At 38.9% G+C, this 23,343-nt stretch overlaps 1 protein-coding gene across 2 annotated transcripts in view; it reads left to right on the top strand.

Annotated features, from left to right (window-relative positions):
* Window positions 1–23,343, top strand: part of HIBCH (3-hydroxyisobutyryl-CoA hydrolase) — a 143,873-nt gene that overhangs the window by 86,633 nt on the left and 33,897 nt on the right. For both annotated transcript variants that reach the window (XM_084999209.1, XM_084999210.1), the window contains exons 7-10: window positions 5,721–5,799; window positions 14,198–14,343; window positions 17,132–17,218; window positions 22,561–22,619. In XM_084999209.1, coding sequence (XP_084855335.1) covers window positions 5,721–5,799; window positions 14,198–14,343; window positions 17,132–17,218; window positions 22,561–22,619 — 371 coding nt within the window. The remainder of the gene's footprint in view (window positions 1–5,720; window positions 5,800–14,197; window positions 14,344–17,131; window positions 17,219–22,560; window positions 22,620–23,343) is intronic.

Here is a 23,343-nt window from a genome sequence, read left to right as displayed (position 1 = left end):
CAGTAGAATGGATCAATAAGTTGTTTACATATACAAAAGAATGCTATACAATGAAGGAAATCTTGAGAACCTAATATTGACTGAAGTAAAAAAAATAACAGCATGCTCTATGATCCCATCAGGATCCAAACCTGGAGAAGGTAACCTTATTTTGTTTGAAGTCAGTATAGTAGTTAACCTGGAGAATGGAGGGAGTAGTGACTTGGTGCACAAAAAATTTCTGATAATTTTAATCTGGATTTTGGTTACATGGATATGTTCATTTTGGGTTAAATCACTGGACCTGTATGTTTACTATTTGTACTATTTATGTACTTTCAATTGTATATTATATATCAATTAAGAAATTTTTTAAAAATAAAAAAGCCAGGGGGTTCCCATTGTGGCTCAGTGGGTTAAGAACCTGACTAATATCTGTTAGCATGTGGATTCGATCCCTGGCCTCCCTAAGTGGGTTAAGGATCCAGTGTTGCCACAAGCTGTGATGTAGGTTGCAGATGCGGCTTGGATCTAGTGTGGCTGTGGCTGTGGCGTAGGCTAGCAGCTGCAGCTCTGATTCAACCCCTAGCCTGGGAACTTTCATATGCTGCAGGTTATGTCGCTAAAAAAAAAAAAAAGAGAGAGAGAGAGAGAGAAAGCCAGCATGGCTTATGGGAGTGAAAGAGAGGAAAATGGAGAATGGTGGACTATAAGATCAGGGAGCTAGAAAAGGGACCAGAACACATAGGGCCTTATCAGCCAGGATGAGGAATTTCAGTATTACTTTCATATGATGAGAAGTCACTGGAGAGTGTTGAGCAGGAGGATGGCATGAGCTGATTTCCATTTAATACGCTTACTTGGCTGCTGTGCAGAGGATGGATTGTGGCAAGAGCAGAAACAAGAGAGATTAGCTTGGGCAAGAGGTGATTGTGATTTCAACTAGGGTTGTAACGGTGGAGATGGTCAAGAGTGGCTCAATCTAAGATATATTTTTAGTTAGAGCAGTCAAGACAGGTTCAAAGATTAGATAGTAAGGTCAGAAAGAAAGGATGATGCTGAGATTTTTAGCCTGAGCAGCTGGGTGAATGGTGATGCTATGTTCTGAGATGGAAAAGTAAGGGAGCAGCCTGTTCAAAGAGAAATATCAGAGCTACAGCTGCCAGCCTACACCACAGCTCGCAGCAACTCCAGATCCTTAGCCCACTGAGCAAGGCCAGGGATGAAACCCGCAACTTCATGGTTCCAGTCGGATTCGTTTCCGCTGCACCACGATGGGGACTCCAAGATTTACTTCTGATGCATGAACATTGAGATACTTACTACACTTTCAGGTGGAAATATTAAATAAACAGCTAGATATAAAATTTTAGAGAAATCAGGGATGGGGAAATAATTTGTTACTAATTTTATAGTGCTTAAAATCTTGGGGGTCTTGGAAGAGATCACCTGGCGAATGAATGTAGAAAAACAGAGCACAGGTGAAGTGGAGTAGATGGAGACATCTGATTGTTGGGGTCAGGGAGAAGAGAAAGAGCAGCTAATGAGATAGAAGGAAAACTAGGAGAGGGTGGTATTGCAAAGCCAAGTCAGATGTTTCCTGAAGTAGGGAGTAAGCAACTCTGTCAAATGCTTTTGAGATATTTAATGAGATGATAAGTGAAATTTGACCCCTGGGTTTAGCAGGATGCAGAAAGAATAACTGAAGACATTTGGGATTGGAATAAGTTTTACATTTGGGGAATGAATCTGAATAACCAGTTGTTAATATAATAAAACTTGAAGACTTTGAAGATGTGTTGGTCTAGCAAAGGAATATCAGCTAAGATTAATAGTTAAATTGTATTTAACAGTAAATTTTGGAAATTTTAAGGGGGGTTTAATATAAGCAACCTTTAATGGATTCTTTTATGTAAGATACAAAAATTAGATATGAATCTCCATGAGAGTGTTTTCAGCTGGATCAATACTTATGTTCATAGCATCTCCAAGTGAGGTAGTTTGAATTTCTGAGCCTTCATTTCATCTAAACTGAAAGGCATTTTAAATTGTTTCTTAAATGGTGCTTGTTTCAGTGATCTCTTATTCAGAAGGCCTTTCAGTAACTTCTTTTTTTTTATTTTCCCACTTTACAGCAAGGGGATCAAATTATTCTTACATGTATACATTACAATTACTTCTAACATTTTGAAGTCTTTGATTTCATTCATTATTTTATCAGCCATGGCTGAAACAAATAAAAAACTAAATCAGTGAATATGGGATCAACAGTTTCTACATGAAAGAGTGTGGGGCTTATAAATTTCTTTCTTCCTCTAATTTGGGAAGTATGGAGGGCCCTCTGTAGAGAAGTTGGGCTGTTAGGTGGTACTTTTACAAAGGGATGAGGGTTCCAGAACATATAAGGGGAATGACTGTGAAGGAGAACCATGTTAGGAAAAAGCACCCAGTAGTATCAGGATGAATTTATGCCAGAGATCAAAGAACTGAGGCAGCTGTTGTGTAACGCTGAATCATGACAGAACCTAGGTTTGGTTCTCACTGAAAATGTGATGAAGAGGCTTTTAATAGAAAAGAACAGGGACTCACCCAAACAGATCAAGAAAAGAGAAAGGAGCAGTTGTTACACAAGTGCGGGGATCAAATGGGAGTCCAAAGACAAAAACCACAGCACAGCTTGTCTTCCTGAAAATTGAACCACAAGTATGGACTTCAGGCAAATTTGAGTGGTGTTTGCCTCTCTTTCTCTCTCCAGCTGTTTCTGCTTCCGGTATGTTTGCTTTGTTCTCTGTGTTGTACAGGGCCCATGCTGCTTCTCAGGTTTTTTCATCATTGCCCCATATTATTTCAGCTTTCTCTTGGCTGCCCTGTCTTCTTCAGCTCAAATTTCAAATGACCTTTAAGCTTATTTGGCTGTCATCAACCCACAGCTGCCCACTGTGTTTTAGGTTAAATACCTAAGAGTGAAAATCTTGTCTAATGCACTCTTCTTCCTCCTTTGCTCTCTGTGCCTTAGAATTCTGGTTAGCCTTCAACTGACTGCCCTTGGGTCTAGTGCCCATAGTTCAGCCACTGCTGGGGAGAGAGCAGATTCCTGCAGAGAAGGTGTACTGATGGGCCAGGCAGTGGCCTTCTATAGTATGTCCTCCTCTCTTTAAAGTTATTTGATTAATTGAAATTGCAAAGGTGTGGAATTTGGGAAGAATGGCACAAAGGCCCTGTGGCCAGTGGAATGAGCACAGAAAAAGTGGTGAGAGGTGAAATCAGAGAGGTAGGCTGCTGGGCTGTGTCATGTAGAACCTTGCAGGTCATTGAGTTTGAAGTATGTATGTGTCTCAGATAAATGTCCACATTTGTTCAAATATGTAGTAGAGAAACATAGGGGTAAATCCGAAGGGTTACATACCAAATTAATAATAACTGTGTTTTTGAGGAGAGAGGGCAAACTAGGATTGGGGGTCGTGGTTGGATTTTTATCTTTGTATATATATATGTTTGATAATAAGGGATATAGTCATGTGCTGTTTGTGGAATTCAAAGTTAATTGAAAGAGATAGGGGGCAATAACCAGCAGAGTATGGCTGAGGCAGGGTCAGTCTGTAAGGCCTGAGATCTGCCTGCTGTGCTGTCCCAGATGGAGGCAGCCCTTCTGAACTCTAGGAGTGAAACATAGTCTAAAAACTGCAAATCTAGTCCAGTTCTCTAAGTTCTTAGCAAGACATTCCTGAACACTCATAACTTTCAGCTACATTGTGATCAACTACAGCAGGGAGTAGAATATGAGGCTCTTAAGATAATATAATAAATATTAATAAAACTAGTAATGTTTAATTTTTATTAAAATTTGTAAGATTTCATGTACTCCTGAAGTGTATACAATCTAACTTGAGTTAATATTGTCAGATGGTTATGTCATATACAATACCTATAACATGATATTTGCTTGTTCAAACAGTATCAAACATGTGGGTTTAACTTAAAAATGTTAACTCCCAAGGATGCAGGTAGTGACTGAAGGATTTTACTCACTTCCATGCTTATTGATATAGTCTTTTAATATTTAAGCTTAGCATATAATACATAAAATATATAAGAAATTGCCTATGTTTTTGAGTATTGTCTTAAAAAAGGTTTAAATGAGGAGTTCTTGTCGTGGTGCAGTGGTTAACCAATCTGACTAGGAACCATGAGGTTGAGGGTTCAATCCCTGGCCTTGTTCAGTGGGTTAAGGATCCGGCGTTGCCATGAGCTGTGGTGTAGGCTGCAGATGCGGCTTGGATGTGGCATTGCTGTGGCTCTGGTGCAGGCCAAAGCTGTAGCTCCTATTAGACCCCTAGTCTGGGAACCTCCATGTGCCACAGGTGCAGCCCTAAAAAACAAAAACAAACAAAAAAAAAAGGTTTAAAAGTTTCAACAACTTTTAAATGGCTAAACTGAATGTGAAAACCCTTGAAAGGCTTGAAGAAATAGAAATAAGCCCTTTCTATTTCGCTTATACTTACAGTACTCTTACCAAGTGCCTGATACTCTTCCAGATACTTTGCATGTTTTAACTTGTTTAACTCTGTGATGTCAAACATAGAATACACTGGTTAAAAAGGACTAAGAATTAGCAGAGCTAAAACAATCTAATAGAAGTTCTGAATAATGTGAAAAAACATAACAGGAAATATGTAACAATGTGAGCACTGGAATAAACTTGGATGCTTTGTAATCATATATATACCTCTTATTTTATTCAACTATATCTGTTTGTTCAAAGATGACTTAAGTTTGTCCTTTTCAGTGTCATTCAACAAATCAGAAATAGCTTCTCAGCCAAATCTTTTTATTTTGCAAATATACTTGTATTTCCTATCCAGTTTTAAGAGTTTGGTTTTTTGTTTTGTTTTTTTCTTTTTGCCATTTCTTGGGCCTGTTTCATGGCATATGGAGGTTCCCAGGCTAGGGGTCTAATCAGAGCCATAGCTGCCAGCTTACGCCAGAGCCACAGCAATGCGGGATCTGAGCCGCCTCTGCAACCTATACCACAGCTCATGGCAATGCCGGATCCTTAACCCTGGATCCTTAACCCACTGAGCAAGGCGAGGGATCAAACGTGCAACCTCATGGTTTCTAGTTGGATTTGTTAACCACAGAGCCACGATTGGAATTCCCAGTTTTAAGAGTTTAATAGTTAAGTGTTGTATCTGAGAAAAATAATGTTGCTAAGTTTATTTGATGAATATGTAAATAATTGAAATGTGTTAATATTCTTTTTTAAAGCTACTGAAACTTGCTAGAATAGCTTGGTTATGCTTTTTTGATGATTGATTCCACTAAGAACACTCATTGGTTCTGGGAAGAGTATATTCTATAATGCTGCATCTGATTTGAAGTAAGAGGGAATTGGGAAAGCAAACATGAAACATCACACAGGATACTGACTGAAAACAGTTAAATCTATTCCAGATATCAGGGATACACATATATTTTTTTAATCAGTAAGTTCTTCTGAAACTGTGGTATAGGATTTTCCTGCCATCTATCTCTTGGAAGAAATTCCTTTAAAAGAAATTTTTGTGAAGAATTATAGATAGTATAATGTATATTATTTATATATCATATGTATCTATAATAGAATATTTATAATATATACTCACATATAATGTAATTTACTTTGTTTATAATGTTTGTGAATGTGTGAATTTTTTTTTAACTCCCAGAGTAATTTTAAACAATTTTTTTACCTTTTTCCCTAGGGAGTTGGTCTCTCAGTTCATGGGCAATTCCGAGTGGCTACCGAAAAGTCTCTTTTTGCAATGCCAGAAACAGCAATAGGTAAAAAAACAAAACAAAACAGAAAAAAACCAAATTTTTCATAATTATTTTTTATGATCTTTTGTTACATTTCAGATTACACTGCTATTCAAGGAATTGATGGATCTTGTGTGATATACAGCCATTAAAAAAACCTTTAAAAATAGGAAGATACCTGAAAAGTTTATATTAGTTCATACTCATATCTGAAAACACAAAAGGAAGAATATTTAACTGGAGACACTAGCACATTGTAGTTAATTTCAGTTGAAAGATTATTAGAAGTGGGAATTCTTGTTGTGGCTCAGTTGGTTAAGAACCCTACATGGTGTCCGTGAGGATGTGGGTTCAATCCTTGGCCTTTCTCAGTGGGTTAATTATCCAGTGTTGCCACAAGCAGCAGCATAGGTCACAGGTGCAGCTTGGATCTGATGTTGCTGTGGCTGTGGCATATGCTGCTGGCTGCTGTAGCTCCGATTCGACCCCTAGCCTGGAAACTTCCATATGCCTCAGGTGCAGCTGTTTAAAAAAAAAAAAGTTATTCGAAGAAATATTCTTGCATTCAGATCTATGTTTCATTTTGAATGAACTTTTGTATGTGGTGTGAGATATGGATCAAAGGTAAAGACTTAAGTTTATTATTTTGCATATGAAGATAAATAAAATCATTGCCACATCATTTTTTTGGGAAAAAGCTACTATTTCTCCACCGATTGCCTTTGCACCTTTGTCTGTGCTGATCTTGGTGGCAACACCACACTGTCTTGATTGCTGTTGCTTTATAGTAACTCTTGATCAATAATGATAATCCTCTAATTTTGTTATTTCCCCCAGAATTGTTTCAGCTATACAGATCCTGTGTACTTCTATATGAATTTTAGAGTTATTTTGTAAGTTTTAACAAAAAACCTGTTAGAATTTTTACTTGGATTGTAGAATCTATCGATTTAGGGAGAATTGACATCTTTACAATATTGAGTCTTGAGTCATGTGAACAATGTATATCTCTTCATTTATTTGGGTCTCTATTTCTCTAATTCAGGTTTTGTAGTTTTCACTTTCTTACATATCCTTTGTCAGATTTATTCTTACGATTTATCCTAAATTATTCAGTTGTATTATAAATGACATTTAAAAAAAAACTATTTCTGATGATTAGTTACCAGTATATAGAAATGCAATTGATTTTTCTCCTTTGTATCCTGCAAACCTAATAAACTCACTTATTGTCCTAGTAGACTTTTTTGTATATTGAGTTGGATTTTCCAAATGGGTAATTATGTCTTTTACAAGTAAAGTCAGTTTTACTTTTTTCTTTCTCATCTGGATGCTTTTTATTCTTATTTTTTCTTGCCTTATTGCACTGGGTAGAAGTTCCAATACAGTGTTGAACAGATATGTTGAGATTGGGCATTCTTGACTGGATCTGGATCTTAGGGGGAAAACACTCAGTCCTTCACCAATTAAGTATGATGTTAGGTATAGTCTTTTCATAGGTGCTCTTTGTCAAAATGAGGAACTTTCCTTCTATTTCTCGATTTCTGAGGGGTTTTATTAGGAATGGGTTTTGGATTTTGTCATATTTCCCCCCCCCCATTTGTTGAGATAATCTTTTTGGGTTTGTTTGTTTGTTTGTTTTTTAGGTTTTTATTTTTTTGTATTAGAGTTGATTTACATTCTTCTGTCACCTTTTTAATTAATGATGAATTTGGTTTTTCAACATATGACTCTGCACTGCTGGGATAAATATCATTCTGGTATGATATGTTCAACTTTTTATGTGCTGTTGGGTTCAATACATTAAAATGTTATTTGGGATTTTTTGTATTTATGTTCTTGACAGATGTTGCTCTCGGGTTTTCTGGTAATGTCCTTGCTTTAGTTCGATATCAAGGTAGTACTGGCTTCATTTTCTGGAAAAGTTTATGTAGAAGTGATTTATTTATTTATTTTTTTCCTCTGTGTTTGATAGAATTCACCAGTGAAGCCATCTAGGCCTGGAGTGATAAGGTCTTTTTTTTTTTTTTTAATTAATTTATTTTTTTTTATTTTCCCACTGTATAGCAAGGGGATCAAGTTATCCTTACATGTGTACATTACAATTACATTTTTTTTCCCCACCCTTTATTCTGTTGCAACATGAGTATCTAGGCAAAGTTCTCAATGCTACTCAGCAGGATCTCCTTGTAAATCTATTCTAGGTTGTGTCTGATAAGCCCAAGCTCCCAATCCCTCCCACTCCCTCCCCCTCCCATCAGGCAGCCACAAGTCTCTTCTCCAAGTCCATGCTTTTCTTTTCCGAGGAGATGTTCATTTGTGCTGGGTATTAGATTCCAGTTATAAGTGATATCATATGGTATTTGTCTTTGTCTTTCTGGCTCATTTCACTCAGGATGAGAGTCTCTAGTTCCATCCATGTTGCTGCAAATGGCATTATGTCATTCTTTTTTATGGCTGAGTAGTATTCCATCGTGTATATATACCACCTCTTCTGAATCCAATCATCTGTCGATGGACATTTGGGTTGTTTCCATGTCCTGGCTATTGTGAATAGTGCTGCAATGAACATGCGGGTGCATGTGTCTCTTTTAAGTAGAGTTTTGTCTGGATAGATGCCCAAGAGTGGGATTGTGGGGTCATATGGAAGTTCTATGTATAGATTTCTAAGGTATCTCCAAACGGTTCTCCATAGTGGCTGTACCAGTTTACATTCCCACCAACAGTGCAGGAGGGTTCCCTTTTCTCCACAGCCCCTCCAGCACTTGTTATTTGTGGACTTATGAATGATGGCCATTCTGACTGGTGTGAGGTGGTATCTCATGGTAGTTTTGATTTGCATTTCTCTTATAATTAACGATGTTGAGCATTTTTTCATGTGTTTGTTGGCCATCTGTATATCTTCTTTGGAGAAATGTCTATTCAGGTCTTTTGCCCATTTTTCCATTGGTTGATTGGCTTTTTTGCTGTTGGGTTGTATAAGTTGTTTATATATTCGAGAGATTAAGCCCTTGTCGGTTGCATCATTTGAAGCTATTTTCTCCCATTCTGTAAGTTGTCCATTTTGTTTTCTTTTTGGTTTCCTTTGCTGTGCAAAAGCTTTTCAGTTTGATGAGGTCCCATGGGTTTATATTTGCTCTTATTTCTATTGCTTTGGGTTGTTTGTTTTTTTAATGGCTGCATCCACAGCATATGGAAGTTCCCAGGCCAGGGATTGAATCTGAGCTACACCTGTAACCTGCGCCGTAGCTGCGACAACCCTGGATCCTTTAACTCCCTGCGCCAGGCTGGGAATCAAGCCCATGCCTCCACAGCGACCCAAGCCACTGCAGTCGGATTCTTAACCCACAGTACCGTGATTCTTAAATCAATGCATCCCCTCAGGTACTCCTATGGGAAGTTTTTTAACTACAGATGCAAAATCCTTAATGGGTATAGGACTATTTAAGTTATCTGTCTCTTCTTATATAGGCTTTGGTGATTTTGGTCTGTTAAGGAGTTTGTCCAATTTATTAATATAAACTCAATAATATTCTCTTTTATTATCTGCGGTAATAGACAGTTCTCTCATTCTTTTTTTTTTTTTTTTTTTTTTTGACTATGTGTGTAGCATGTGGAAATGTGGAATTTCCTGGGCCGTGGATCAAACCTGAGCCACAAAAGTGACAATGCTGAATCCTTCTCAACTGCTAGGCCACCAGGGAACTCTCTCATTCTTGATATTAGTAATTTGTGTCTCCTTTTTTATCTGATTAGTCTAATTAGAAGTTTATTTTATTGACCTCAAACAGTTTTTTGGTTTTATTTTATTTATTTTCTGTTTTATTGATTTCTGCTTTGATTGTTATTATTTCCTTCTACTTTATCGCCTTTCTCTGGTCTCATAAGGTGAAGCCGAGGTCAGTGATACAAGACCTGGGTAAAGAATTCTATTCTCTTCTGTTTAAATTCAGTACTTTAAAGATTTTGCTGCACCGTCTTCTCATTTATGTTGTCTTCTATGAGAAATCTGTTCTCATTGTTATCTTAATTCCTCTGTAAATAAATGTCTTTTTAACTTTTGCTGACTTGTCTTTAAGATTTTGTATTGATCACTTGTTTTGGTGTGCCTTAGGCACTCGATTATGATGTTCCTTCGTGTAGTTTTCTTCATATTTCTCGTACTTGTGTTTATTGGGCTAATTAAGTTTCTAGTTTTTGTCAGATTTGGAAATTTTAACATTATTTCTTCAAATATTTTTCCATCTCCCCATTTCCTTTTCAGGAACTATACTTCAACTCTTATTAATTTTAATTTTCATCTGTAGTAGTATCCAGTACTACTGTCGTCTTTGTTTCTATTTAATTTTTGAACTTATGGTATGTGTTTATTATAATGGTGTTAATGACCCTGTTTGATAATTATGTTTATGTCAGTTCTGGGTCAGTTTTGATTGATTTATCATATCACTATGGGTAGTATTTTCCTGCTAGTCAGAGTTTTTCAATTTTATGTTTTTATGATGATGCAAAAGCAATATATATGTGGAAGAAATTATACTTCGAGTTGAGGTCTTTTACTGGGCTGGCAGTATCTGGTACCATTCCCTCTTGTGATGCCAGGCAATGGCAGAGCCATAGCTCCTAGTCAGCCACACAATCACAAGGGTGAATAACTGATACTTAGAATCATTTTGTTTTTCTCTTTGAGTACAATATTCAATAAATTACATGAGATGTTCAACACTTTATTATAAAATAGGTTTTGTGTTAGATGATTTTGCCCAACTGTAGGCTAATGTAGGTGTTCTGAGCATGTCTATGGTAGGATAGGCTAAGCTATGATGTTCAGTAGTTTCGCTGTATTAAATACATATTTGACTTACAGTATTTTCAATTTATGTTGGATTTATCAAAATGCAACTCTAAGTTGAGGAAGATATATACTCTTATAAATAACCCTTGAGCTTACTTTCAGGATGAAATTACTTGGAAATGGTTTGTTCTTTGAGATCTTTTAAGATTTTTTTTTTAAATGCAGGAATGAAGTAGTGCTCAGGCTAGAACTAATTATTTCAATACTATTGTGAAATAAGACCCTTCTTTGTATCCTACTCAGTGCTCCACGAATCATGGGTTTTCACTCTGATTGATGGGAATAGGCGCTATTCCCAGCCCTGTGTAGGTTCTAGTACTTTTCTGTATAATCCTTTCCTGTGGTTCTTTCCCAAACCTCAGGCGGTTTCTTCATACACATTTATTGATCAGTACCCAGCTCAATACTCTTGGGAGACACTCTGCAGATCTCCAGGGTTTTCTGTTTGTGCAGCTCTCTCCTCTGTTCTGGGAAGTCTAGGTGGTTCATTCTCAAATTAAAGACTATTCTGGGCTTGGAAGTTCTCTCAAGGCATTAAGCTGGAGCTCTTGTAGAGTTTACCTCACTTGTTTTTGGATATTCAGTAATCACTTGCCTTTATTATTTGATGGTCCAGTATGTTGAAAACTGTTACTTGATACATTACATCTGTTTTTTAAATACTATTTCAGGTAGGAGAGTAAATCTTGTCCCATTTACTCCCATCTTGTCCAAAGTGTAATTCTCTTGGATGGCTGCTTTAGATTAGATAGTTAAAAAGGTCCTCCAGGGAGATACCTTCAAGCTGAGATTGGAATGACAAAAAGGAGCCAACTTAGTAGTATCTTAGAATACTGTGTCGTTAAGAAAAGTTAGTCTTACGACCCTAAATAAAGAATAAACTTTACCTCTTGATGGGACCTAATGGAGTTACCTGTCTGAATCAAGGACAGGAGTGATGGGACCAAATGGAGTCACCTGTCTGAATCAAGGACAGGAGGACACACTGTGCTCTTCAAGAGGTTCACATGGACCTCTGGTGGTGAGTTTGGATTTAAACCTGAGCATTATGGGAACTTGTGGGAGAGTTTAAAGCAGGGGGTGGATGGTCTGGTTTGTATTTTAATACTATCATTCTGGCCCCTTTGAGGATAACGGGTTGTTGGAGGTGCAGGAGTAATAGCAAGGAGGCTTGTTAGGAGGTTAGGACATTAATCTAGAGTTTTGCTGTCTAATACTGTAGATACTTGCCACACGTGGCTATTTAACTGTAAGTTAATTAAGTAAATTTAGCTCCTCGGTTGACCAGCCACATTTCAAGTGTGTAATATCCAAAGCAGGTTAGTGGCAACCTCATCGGCAGCATAGAACATAGCACATTCTCATCATCACAGAAAATTCTATTGGATAGCACAGGTCTAGAGAGAGATAATTTTATCTTGGAGAAGTATGGAGCTATAGAGGTGAAATAGTTGGATAGATTTGGAAACTGTCGTGGAGTTAACTTGCTTGCTGATGTAATAAATCAGGAATAACTCCAGGTGTTTAGCCAGTGTTACTGTTCGGGAAGGAACAGGGTGGTTGGAGGGTTGGGAAACAAGAGTTGTGTTTTTGCCATGTCGTATCTGGGGTGCTTATTACCTGTGTGGTTATATCTAGAATGCAGATCTGAGAGTTTTTATTAGAAATGGCATAACTAGATAGATAGATTTGGGACTGTGTTAACCTGCCAGGGCTGCCATAACAAAATACCACAGCCTGGGTAGCTTAAACAGCATTTATTTCTCCCAGGTTTGGAGGCTGGAAGTCCAACATCAAGGTACTGGCACGTTTGGTTTCGCCTAAGGTCTTACTCCTTGGCTCATAGACAGCTGCCTCCTCTTTATGTCCATGGCCTTTCCTCTGTGTGTATGCCCTCGGTGTTTCTTCCTCTCCTTCTTAGGACACATGTCCTATTAGATGAGGCCCCCACTCTTGTAACTCATTGAACTTTAATTACCTCGTTAGAGGCCCTATTTCCAGATTGTCACATTGTGGGATTAGGGCTTCTACTTAAGAATTTGGGGACACAATTCTGTCCATAACAGGGACTAATCAGCATACAGATGTTATCTAAAGCCATGAAGGGCAAAGGAAATGTGTGTTTAGGGGGAACGGATGGCCTAAGATGAGGCCTAGGCACAGCAGCATGTACAGGCCCAAAAGGGAAGTGGAGCCAGCAAAGGGGACTGGAAAGACGCAGCCATTGAGGCAAGGGATGAACAGAGAGAATGTGGTGCCCAGAAATAGACCAAAGTGTTTCAGGATAGAGGTGTTTTCACTTGGACAGAGAACTCCTGAGGTTCTGAGGCAGGTAAGAATGAGTATCGAGGAACTGAAAGACCACAGTGTCTGGACTATAGTGAGTGCATGGTAAGAGAGGTAATTTAAAAAGTGGTCAGGGGCCTTGAAGACTGATAAAGGTGTTAGTTTTAATCTAAGAGAAAAAGGCAACCAGGGAAGAAAAACGCATTCTAATCAGTAGAATGCAAGACTCTGATCAAGATGTGCGTTATTAAAAAGATTACTCTGGCTACTGTGTAGGGAACTGTTTAGAGGAGGAAGCAACAGAACATAGTCACTGATGGAGGATTAAGTAGGTGGTGCAAGAGAAGAGGGTTCGAGTCTGGATGGTTGTCCCCTTTATTGGGGTGGTTGATACTGGAGAAAGACGATGGTTGGGGGCAGTGGTCATGAATGCAACTTTAGACCTATCTTGTTTGAGATGCTAAGAGATGTTTCTATTTACAGTAGCATGCCACTGATTGTTTTAAGTCTAGTAACTTCTTGACAAGTAGAATTAGAAAGAATTTGAACATTTGTGTTTTTATCTCAACTTAATTGAAGCCGTTTTCAAAAAGATATATGGATTATAAAACTAGTGGTTCACAATTATTTAAGGAGCTTATAAACACCAAACAAGTGAAGTATTTGCGCATATACTGTTTTTAGTTGTTTTCAGTAGAGAGAATAAGAGAATTTTAAAAATACGGATGTTAAGAAACAATAAGTGCACAAGATTTAAGTAGGTAAATTGTTCATTTAGTAGGAGTAATGGTTATCACATCACTAAGTTTCTTGAGAATTACATAATTGACTCTTTGGAAATTGATAAATGATAATAATGATTTGTCACACAGTAGCCTTAGGTGACATTTATTTTTTCCTGTGTCATTTGGAAAGAAAATATTTTTTCGGTCTTTACCTGTATCGGATAGTCTTAAATAAAAGTAGTAGTAGTGGTGATGAGAAACTTAGGTAATATTTATCAAGTAGCTATGTACGAAACAGTGTGCCATCAAATCCTTCATTGACTTCACATGAAACATGAAAAATTTGAGAAATACCTCAGTTAACTTAGCACAGTTTATAGCAAGTCTTTTGTGACATTGATTGCATTGTATAGTACATTGTAGTACTGTGGAAAAGTAATAGTATTTTTAATATAGATTCAGACTCCAGAGAAAAGTGTCTAACTGATCTAAAGTAAAGAGAGTTATGTTTATCTCTTTCATTTGAATCGCTCTCTCTTTCTGTTTTTAATTACAGGGCTATTCCCTGATGTGGGTGGAGGTTATTTCTTGCCACGACTTCAAGGAAAACTGGGATACTTCCTTGCGTTAACAGGTTTCAGACTGAAAGGAAGAGATGTGTACACAGCAGGAATTGCTACACACTTTGTAGATTCCGAAAAGGTAATTACTCGGATGATTGCATTTTGTGTGGTTGGAATAACTCATACTGCATGGGGAGGCGGTATGAGTGGTTAAGATTACAAGCTTTTGGTAGACATGGGTCTGAATCCTGCATCTGCTGTTAAAGCTGGGTGGCATTGGGGAAGGTGCCTAAAGATCCCCAGTTTCCTCATATGCAAAATGGAGATAATTATATCTGGATCCAGGGCTGTTTTGCCTGGTACCTTCAGTGAATATTTTTGAGTGAGTAGTTACTGTCTGTGTTAAAAAAATAATAATAGTTTAAGGAAGTCTAATATATAAAAATCTAGATTTATATATTAAATGATAGGCTTTTATAAAGACATTTTTGAAAGGCTCTCTTGTGCGTTTTCCTAGTACATTAAAAAGTTTGTAAAATATGGTCTTAAAAACTTTTCTGAAGGGTATTTGTTGTACAGGACACATTTTTCTTATCTTTGTCTTTAAACCGCACGGCTAGGATAGCATAGTGGCCAAAGATACGCAGATGCACAGCCTGTTTTTAAATCCCAGCTTGAATTTAGCCTCTTTAGCCCCAGTTTTCTCATCTCCAAAGCTGGAACAGCAGTTTTATCTTACTGGTTGAAACTTGTGCTAAATTTAACAGAAAGCCCAGTTCAAGGTGGTTTTGCCTCAGAATTCCCAGCTAGAGATTTGGGCTTTATTCTACTTCACCTAGCTTAGCTCAGTCTGATCGGACAGGCTTTTATAACCTCTGAGCCATGTGGGTAGGTGGAATACACTGACTAACCTATCCTAGCTAATATACTCCACCCCCGGAACTGTGGTGTGAAGTCAGTTCCCCAGGAAATCCACGGATATCTGGTCTTGAGGGAGGGGTGTTATGGGATAGGGGAAGGAATGTTATTAAAATGTATGAAGTATGCAAAATTGAAGTTGTCCCCTTATACTGCTATGAGGGCCTTCCCACATTTGCTTCACATTGCAGATCTTCCTCTGTGTTAGAGGCATCCTCCCTCATGTTGAGCAGGTGGCTGTCTCATTCTTCCTTTGGGCTGTAAGAGAAAGCAAACATGGGCACTCCATTATCGTCTCTGAAGAGACACTCTCGATTACAAGGGAATTTGGTTAAGGAAGAGAGAGAGAGCTCTTCCACAAGCCTTCCCTCTCTCTGTCAGATTGCTTAGTAATGTCTGCAGTGCATAGACTACCATTACAGGGCCTGTAGCGGATAAAGGAAATGGGTAATACAGAAATGGGTAATACGCATTGGGGATGAGGCTGGAGTTGGGTACAAAAGATTAAAAAAACAAAAAACCGGAGTTCCCGTCGTGGCGCAGTGGTTAGCGAATCCGACTAGGAACCATGAGGTTGCGGGTTCGGTCCCTGCCCCTGCTCAGTGGGTTAACGATCCGGCGTTGCCGTGAGCTGTGGTGTAGGTTGCAGACGCGGCTCGGATTCCGCGTTGCTGTGGCTCTGGCATAGGCTGGTGGCTGCGGCTCCGATTAGACCCCTAGCCTGGGAACCTCCATATGCCGCGGGAGCGGCCCAAAGAAATAGCAAAAAAAGACAAAAAAAAAAAAAAAAGCAAAAACAAAAACAAAAAACCCATTTGTACCATCTGAGAGTTAAATATGGTAAGTATAAAAACAGAATACAAAGAAAGTACTCAAATGGATTGAAAGGGGAGGAGCTTAGTTCTAAGAAAGGACTGGAAGTTTTCTCATAGAGGTTGCAGTTTCAGCTGGGCTTGAAAGTGAATATTGTTGGGAAAAGGTATTCTGGGTGGAGGAAACTTGAGTGAGCAAACCCATAGGGGTAGGAAATCATTGGCTCTGTCTTAGGAACAGAAGTCCATTGGGCTGAGCATAGGAACAGGTGTGTGAGGGATGTAGATGGAGAGTTGTTGGAGGACACAGGGATTGAAAAGGACTCCCTGAACTGAGAAGGTATCTTGAGACCAAAAAAGGAGGCAGGCAGCTCCATATAATCAATGAATCAGTTTATTATAGAGTAACTCATTTGCAGGTGGGATCCGGGGGACCACGATCTGGCAGCATTTGCAGCTGCACTCTGGGAGGGGCCACTGGGACAGTTTTAGAGTTAACCTTAGGGTATGGGGGTAGGTGTTTGGAAACAGGACATGTCTAAGCCAAGATTTATGAATGGGTAACTAGTCTCATGAGCACCAGCAATACTGGGAAGTCAGCAAAAATCTTCATCATGGTTTGGGGACTAACAGAGCATGGAGGCCACCTTATCCTAATGATTATTAAATCATATCTGTTAATTAAAAAGCCCCTGATGACAGAGAAATGATTTACCGCTTAGTACAGTCCTGGGTAGGGTCAGTGGAAGGACGGGAGGAACCACATAGGCCCAAGATGGTATCAGTTATGTTAACAGCCACCTGAGAGTTTTGTACATTGATTGCGCCTTGAATCTAAGAGCCATTAGTCATATATGGAAATTTTAGTTAAAATTAATTGAAATAAAACTTATACTTTGGATCTTTTGTTGTAATACCACGTTGTGAGTATTCAGTAGCCAGAGGGAAACAAAGATGAATGTTTTTTGTCCTCTTCAGTTTCTTTCACCTTTATGCATTCCTTGCCAGGCAGTGTTTGCTTTCTGGGAACTTTTCACCTTCAGTGAAAAATTTTCTTCATTTACTCAGCTGAAGAGAGAGCATCATAATTTTAAGACAAGGATTTTTTAAAAGAATGTAAGATTTCTAAAAAAAAAAAAAAAAAAAGGTCTGTGTTGCTGTGGGGTTTTTAAATGTTTTCCTTTTCTCCCGCTGTAGTTGGGCATGTTAGAAGATGATCTGTTAGCCCTGAACTCTCCTTCAAAAGAAAATATTGCAGATGTCTTAGAAACTTACCACACAAAGGTAATCTTGTCAATATTCTAACCTCAGATTTTAATTCATGGGGAAGGGGAGGTATTAAAAAATCAACAGTTGGTGAATATTATAGTTTGTGGATATAAATACATGTACTGTGATTTATTTACTTTAAAGCTTGAGAGAAGGATCAGTGCTTCACAGTTGTTATGATGGCTGAGATGACTTCTTTGCCGTGCAACTGCATAGCTTGTTTACTCATTGCTGCTGAACTTCAGTGCATAGCCTTGTGATTGGCCTTTGCCAAGGGCATGTCTAAAATAGAGATTCAGGAGTTCCCGTTGTGGCTCAGTGGGATACCTGACTCATATTCATGAGGACACGAGTTTGATACCGGACCTTGCTCAGTGGGTTAAGGATCGAGTGTTGTCACAAGTTGTAGTGTAAGTTAAAGATGTGGCTTGGATCTGGCATTTCTGTGGTTATGGCGTAGGCTGGCAGCTGAAGCTCCGATTCTACTCCTAGGGTGGGAACTTCCATATGCTACAGGTACAGCCCTACAATTAAAAAGTTTTTTTTTTTTTTTTTTAAACAAAATGGAGGTTCAGTATTGACACTATCTGTGGAGCTGCTAAAGTGAACCTGGTATATATCTAAATATAATAATAAAGTACATTGCAGTGTTTACTTTTAACTCTTAATGTTGTCTAACTTAAAATTTCTTTTGAGTCAAGAATCTATAAAAGTGCTACATGACTTATAGTTAAACATGATAGTTTGGATACATGCTCCCTCCTGAAACCCCACTAAAATTATAATAAAGGAGTGGGAAAAAAAGGTGTGAATCCATAAAGAGAAATAGAAGAGGAGAGAGTGGCAGGCATGAGATGTTTTGTAAGCTTGAAAGTGGAAGTATGATGGCACTTACTTCAGTCCTGAGAGCATGAAAATCTTAGCCTTCAGTGGGACAAGCCAGTAGAATCAGGCCAGTTCTTGCTGTAGACCTTTTGGAGGGTACCAGGTCCATGTGACAGGCCTCACTAAGGGCAGGGCTAGGTGAGGTGCTCTACTGGAAAAGAGGCGGAGATACTAACTGGGAAGATCTCTGGCCTCTTCCTAGTTGGCTTCTAGAACTCTTACATATCATCTGCCTTCGTCACTTTCGGGAGCTATAACAAAAACATCAGCAGTTCCCTTTGTGGCTCAGCGATAACAAATTGGACTAGTATCCATGAGGATGCAGGTTCGATCCCAGGCCTTGTTCAGTGGGTTAAGGATCCAGCATGGCCATGAGCTGTGGTGTAGGTCACAGACTGGGCTGGGATCTGACATTGCTGTGGCTGTGGTGTTGGCCGGCAGCTACAGCTCCGATTTGACCCTCTAGCCTGGGAACTTCTGTATGCTGCATGTGCAGCCCTAAAAAGAAAAGAAAATACCATAGACTTGGTGGCTTAAATAACAGAGATTTCTCACAGTTCTCAGGGCGGGGAAGTCCAGGATCAAGGTGCCAGCTGATTAGGTTCCCCATGAGGGCCCTCTTCCTCTTTTGCAGGTGGATGCCTGCCTGCTGTATCTTTACAGAGCAAAGAGAAAGCGAGCCCTCTCAGGTCTCCATTTATAAGGGCACCCCAAGTCCTCACCTCCACCTAGCATCACAGTGGGGTTAGGGTTTCAACATGAATTGGTTGGAGGAGGCACAAACATAGTGTCCATAGCACCATCCTACTCCCTAGCAGTTCATTAGAATAGAAAGAAAAAAACCTTCAGCTGTTGACATTCAAGGAGAGGACCACTCTAATGAAAGAAACATCTAGGCCCTTGCCTAATGATCTCCTAAAGCATCAGACAGTTGACAGTCCATAGCCGTTAGTACTTCACATAGAAAAATAAGGATCACCAGGTATAAAAAGCCAGAGACTGGCCAAAACAAAAAAGGCACTTGAAACAAGCAGACAGTGCAAGGTGAAGAGGGAAATTTAACAATTTTAAGTTTTTTTTTTTTAATTTTGAGGAAAATAGTTCATCTGTGAAATAGAAACAGATGTTATAAAGATACATAGTTAAAGAATAAAATGAAATTTAAAATATGATAGCAAGAGAGAGAAAAAAACCCCCACAACAGGTTAGATTAAAACCAGTAGCTAAGGAAACTCTAAGATGGAAAATGGAGAGAAAGGAAAATTAGGTATTATTCCAGGAGGTCCAATATCTCTTAGGAATTTGTAACAGAGGAGAAGAAATATTTAGAGAAGTAGTTCCCCCCCAAATTACCCAGAACTGAAAAAACATGAGTATGGATTGATGGGGCCCTGGATCCTTCATACTATGAATATGAATACAGAGCATGTGAGGGTTTCATCAGGTTTTGTCAAAGTATTGGACAGTCTCTTCTGTCAAGTTGGGCAAATGCAGAATGGCCTGTATAGTGTGTGGGGGTTCAAGGGACTCACCAAAGAGTTCTGTTAAATGTGTAGGTATGTGTCTCTGAGTAAAGTTGTCTTGGCCTTGACTTACTCCATATTTTTCTCAGTGATTTGGATGAGAATGTTGACATCATTTTGATCAGATTGATTTGAAGCTAAGAAAATAAATTAGGTAAACAGAAAAGTAAATCCACTTCAAGTTCACAGCGATCCATTTAATAGTAACAATGTGATATTTAATAGATGTCTGGGGAGACACTCCATGTGTTTTCCTTCACTCTCACTGCTGCCATATTGACACTTCTGACACCAGATGTGTGGTTTTCTACACATCAGGCAGTTCTCCACACACCAGCTGAGTGTCCCGTAGTTCATTTCAATGCTAACAGTGTCTCCCCAAGGTTAGCGTCAGACCCCGTGACTTATGGGCCCAGTCCCACAAGATTGACTCTACTTTGACACCTGTCACAAGTCCCAGGTTGTCACCTGTACTTCTCCCTGACTGGAAATAAATTGAGGTTCTTATGACCCTCCTCCTGGGGTTTGATACTTTGCTAGAATGACTCGCAGAACTCAGGGAAACACTTAACATTTATTACAAAGGATACAATGAAGGATATGAATGAACAGCATGATGAAATGACCCATAGAGTGAGAGAAGGGTCTCAAGCCCAGGGGCTTCTGTCCCCATGAAGTTGAAGGGAACCACTCTCCCTGCATGTTCATCACTCCAGAAGCTCTCTGGAACTCATCTTTTTGGGTATTTACGGAAGCGTCATTACATTAGCATGATTGATTAAATCACTGACCACTGAGGATTGAACTCAATCTCCAGACCCTTGCCCCTCACAGAGGTTTGGGGGAGTGTTGATAGTGAGGAAAGGGACTGAACTTTGTTTTGGTTGGTTCCCCGAGCAACCAGCCCCCATCCTTAGGGGCCTTTCCTATAGTCCCCTCAGTTGCATAAACAATGATGTGCTTGAAAGGGGCTTGTGAAAAACAAAAGACACCCATGTTAACTTCATTTTAGGGACCGAGGACAAAAGAACAAATAATTATAACAAAAGGTGTTCTGCTTAGGGATTTCCATGGGTTTTGGGATCTGTGCGCTTGGAGCAAAAAGTCAAATAGATGGGCAAAGACCAAATACATTTTTCTTACTTTAAATCACAATATCACAATAGGGATAATTGGATTTCAGTTGAAGGTACCAAGTTCATAAGTACAGGATGGGAGGAATGTAGTCTGTGATGATATTACCTAAAAGTTTTAACTGCTCAGGAGTTTCTGTTGTGGCTCAGTGGGTTAAGAAGCCAACTAGTATTCTTGAGGATTCGGGTTTGATCCCTGGCCTCACTTAGTGGGTTAAGTATCCAGTGTTGCCGTGAGCTGTAGTGTAGGCTGGCAGCTGCAGCTCTGATTCAACCCCTACTCTGGAAACTTCAACGTGCCACATGTGTGGCCCTAAAAAGCAAAAAAAAAAAAAAAAATTTTTTTTAACTGTTCGATGTTAAACAGCAGTATAATAGGACTACCCCAAAACTAACCCAGTTACTCCTATTATTTAAATCACTGTATTTAGGAATTCCCATTGTGGCTCAGTGGTAATGAACCTGACTGGTATCCATGAGGATGTGGATTCAATCCCTGGCCTCACTCAGTGGGTTAAGGATCCGGTGTTGCTGTGAGCTGTGGTGTAGGTCACAGATCCTGCATTGCTGTGGCTGTGATGTAGGCTGGCAGCTGTAGCTCCAATTTGACCCCTAGCCTGGGAACTTCCATATGCGGCAGGTGCAGCCCTAAAAACCAAAAAAGGAAAAAGAAAAAAAAAAAAAGGCATTTTATCCAAAACAAACAAGGGTATGTGGAGCCCTGCTGTACTTTGCTATGATTCAACCACACCTGCAGCTGAGGTACATGTTTCATGCTTTAAGAACGATTTTGATAAACTGAAACTTGTGCCCAAGAAGGCTGTGGGTTGTGAGGGACAGTTAACTGTACTGTGGAAGAGAAGCTTGATTCAAAGAGGGATTAACTAGAACTATAAACATAAGAGGGCTGATTTTTGGTCCAGATTTCTTTTTTTTTTTTTTTAAGTCCTAATTATAGTTGTTCAAGCACTTAGTGAGTTCTCTTCTGAGTAGTGGGTTTTTTCCGTGAAGGTCAGTGCTACAGGAATATCAGATGTGGTAGGAATTCCTATATTGGGCAGAAATGGGGCAGGATGACTTCTCAGGTCCCTTGCTATCCTTAAATTCATTGATATACTTTAATGATAACATAGTCATATATAATGGCATAAAATAAAAATATAGGCGTTCCTGTTGTGGCTCAGTGGTAACGAACCCGACTAGTATCCATAAGGACTCGGGTTTGATCCCTGGTCCCGCTCAGTGGGTTGAGGATCTGGCGTTGCTGTGAGGTGCTGTGTGGGTTGAGGACATGGCTTAGATCCCACGTTGTTGTGGCTGTGGTGTAGGCTGGCACCTGCAGATCCATTTTGACCCCTAGGAGTTCCCATCATGGCTCAACAGAAATGAATCTGACTAGCATCCTTGAGGATGCAGATTTGATCCCTGGCCTCGCTCAGTGGGTTAAGGATCCAGTGTTGCCTTGAGCTGTGGTGTAGGTTGCAGATGGGGCTCAGATCCCGCATTACTGTGGCTATGGTGTAGGCTGGCAGCAGTAGCTCCGATTTGACCCCAGCCTGGGAATGTCCATATCCTGTGGGTGCAGCCCTAAAAAGGAAAAAAAAAAAGGAGCATTTTTTGCCATTGATACTTTTAAGAGCTAGCCTGGAATAATATATACTGTTTGAATTTTGAACATACGATGGTAATTATTTATGAGACTAGATGTAATTTGAAAGTTATCTGTCACAAAGTATATCATTAAGTATGATGAAACTTTTAAGCATTTTTTAAAGATTTGAGTTTCTTCAAATTGAAGATTTTTCTTTTCAAACAGTCCAAGATTGATCAAGACAAATCTTTTATCCTTGAGGAACACATGGACAAAATAAACAGGTACTTAAAGAGAGATCTTAATTATATCTATTCCTTTGGAAAGACTATATTAAATTGAATTTACTAACACTGTAATTGCATTGGGTTTGATAATGTACCAATTCTGAGATCAGATAGGATAGTGTTTTTGTTTTCACTTACCGTTGAAAATAGCTTCCTGCCCACTCTTTTGGGAGAAATAAATTCATTGTATTTAAGTATTCTATCATGCTTATTCACTTTAGTGCAAAACATTTTTTTCTCCTTTAGTGAGGAAGAAAGGCTGGAAAGTAGCAATTGAATTACCTTATCTTTTGTATTTGCAAAGTCATGTTCTCTGAAGGTCTTGTCAAGCTGATCAACAAGAGTTTTTGTGCAGTAATTTGAGAGAGTGACTGACTTAAAGAACACAAGAAGAGGATAGCTATTAGAAAATAAGACAATTATCTTTATGTTTTAGAAGCATCAGTTTTTCACAGTGAAGACATCATTTATTTACATATAATTGATGCAAGAAAGCAAAAAAGAAAATGTAGGTTTTATTTCACAAATTAGTGTGCAGACACTTACCCAGAGAAACAGTGTTCTGTTTCATCATCCTATAAACAGGTTGGAAATATTTTCATTATTGAATTGGGGTTTAGGAGAGGCCTGTGCTTAGATTCATTGTTGTCGTTTTAGAAAAAAAAATTGCTTGCACATTGTTGAAATCATGTTGTTTTCTTTTTGTTCTTGTTTTTGTTTT

This window comes from Sus scrofa, chromosome 15 (genome assembly GCF_054392235.1).
Source record: "Sus scrofa isolate SSC_HxYL_T2T_F1_AM1 chromosome 15, Sscrofa_HxYL_maternal_Yorkshire_Landrace_v2.0, whole genome shotgun sequence".
NCBI classification, from domain to species: Eukaryota; Metazoa; Chordata; class Mammalia; order Artiodactyla; family Suidae; genus Sus; species Sus scrofa.
Note: the sequence above shows the minus strand (reverse complement) of the source record. Positions and strands in the feature narration are given on the sequence as shown.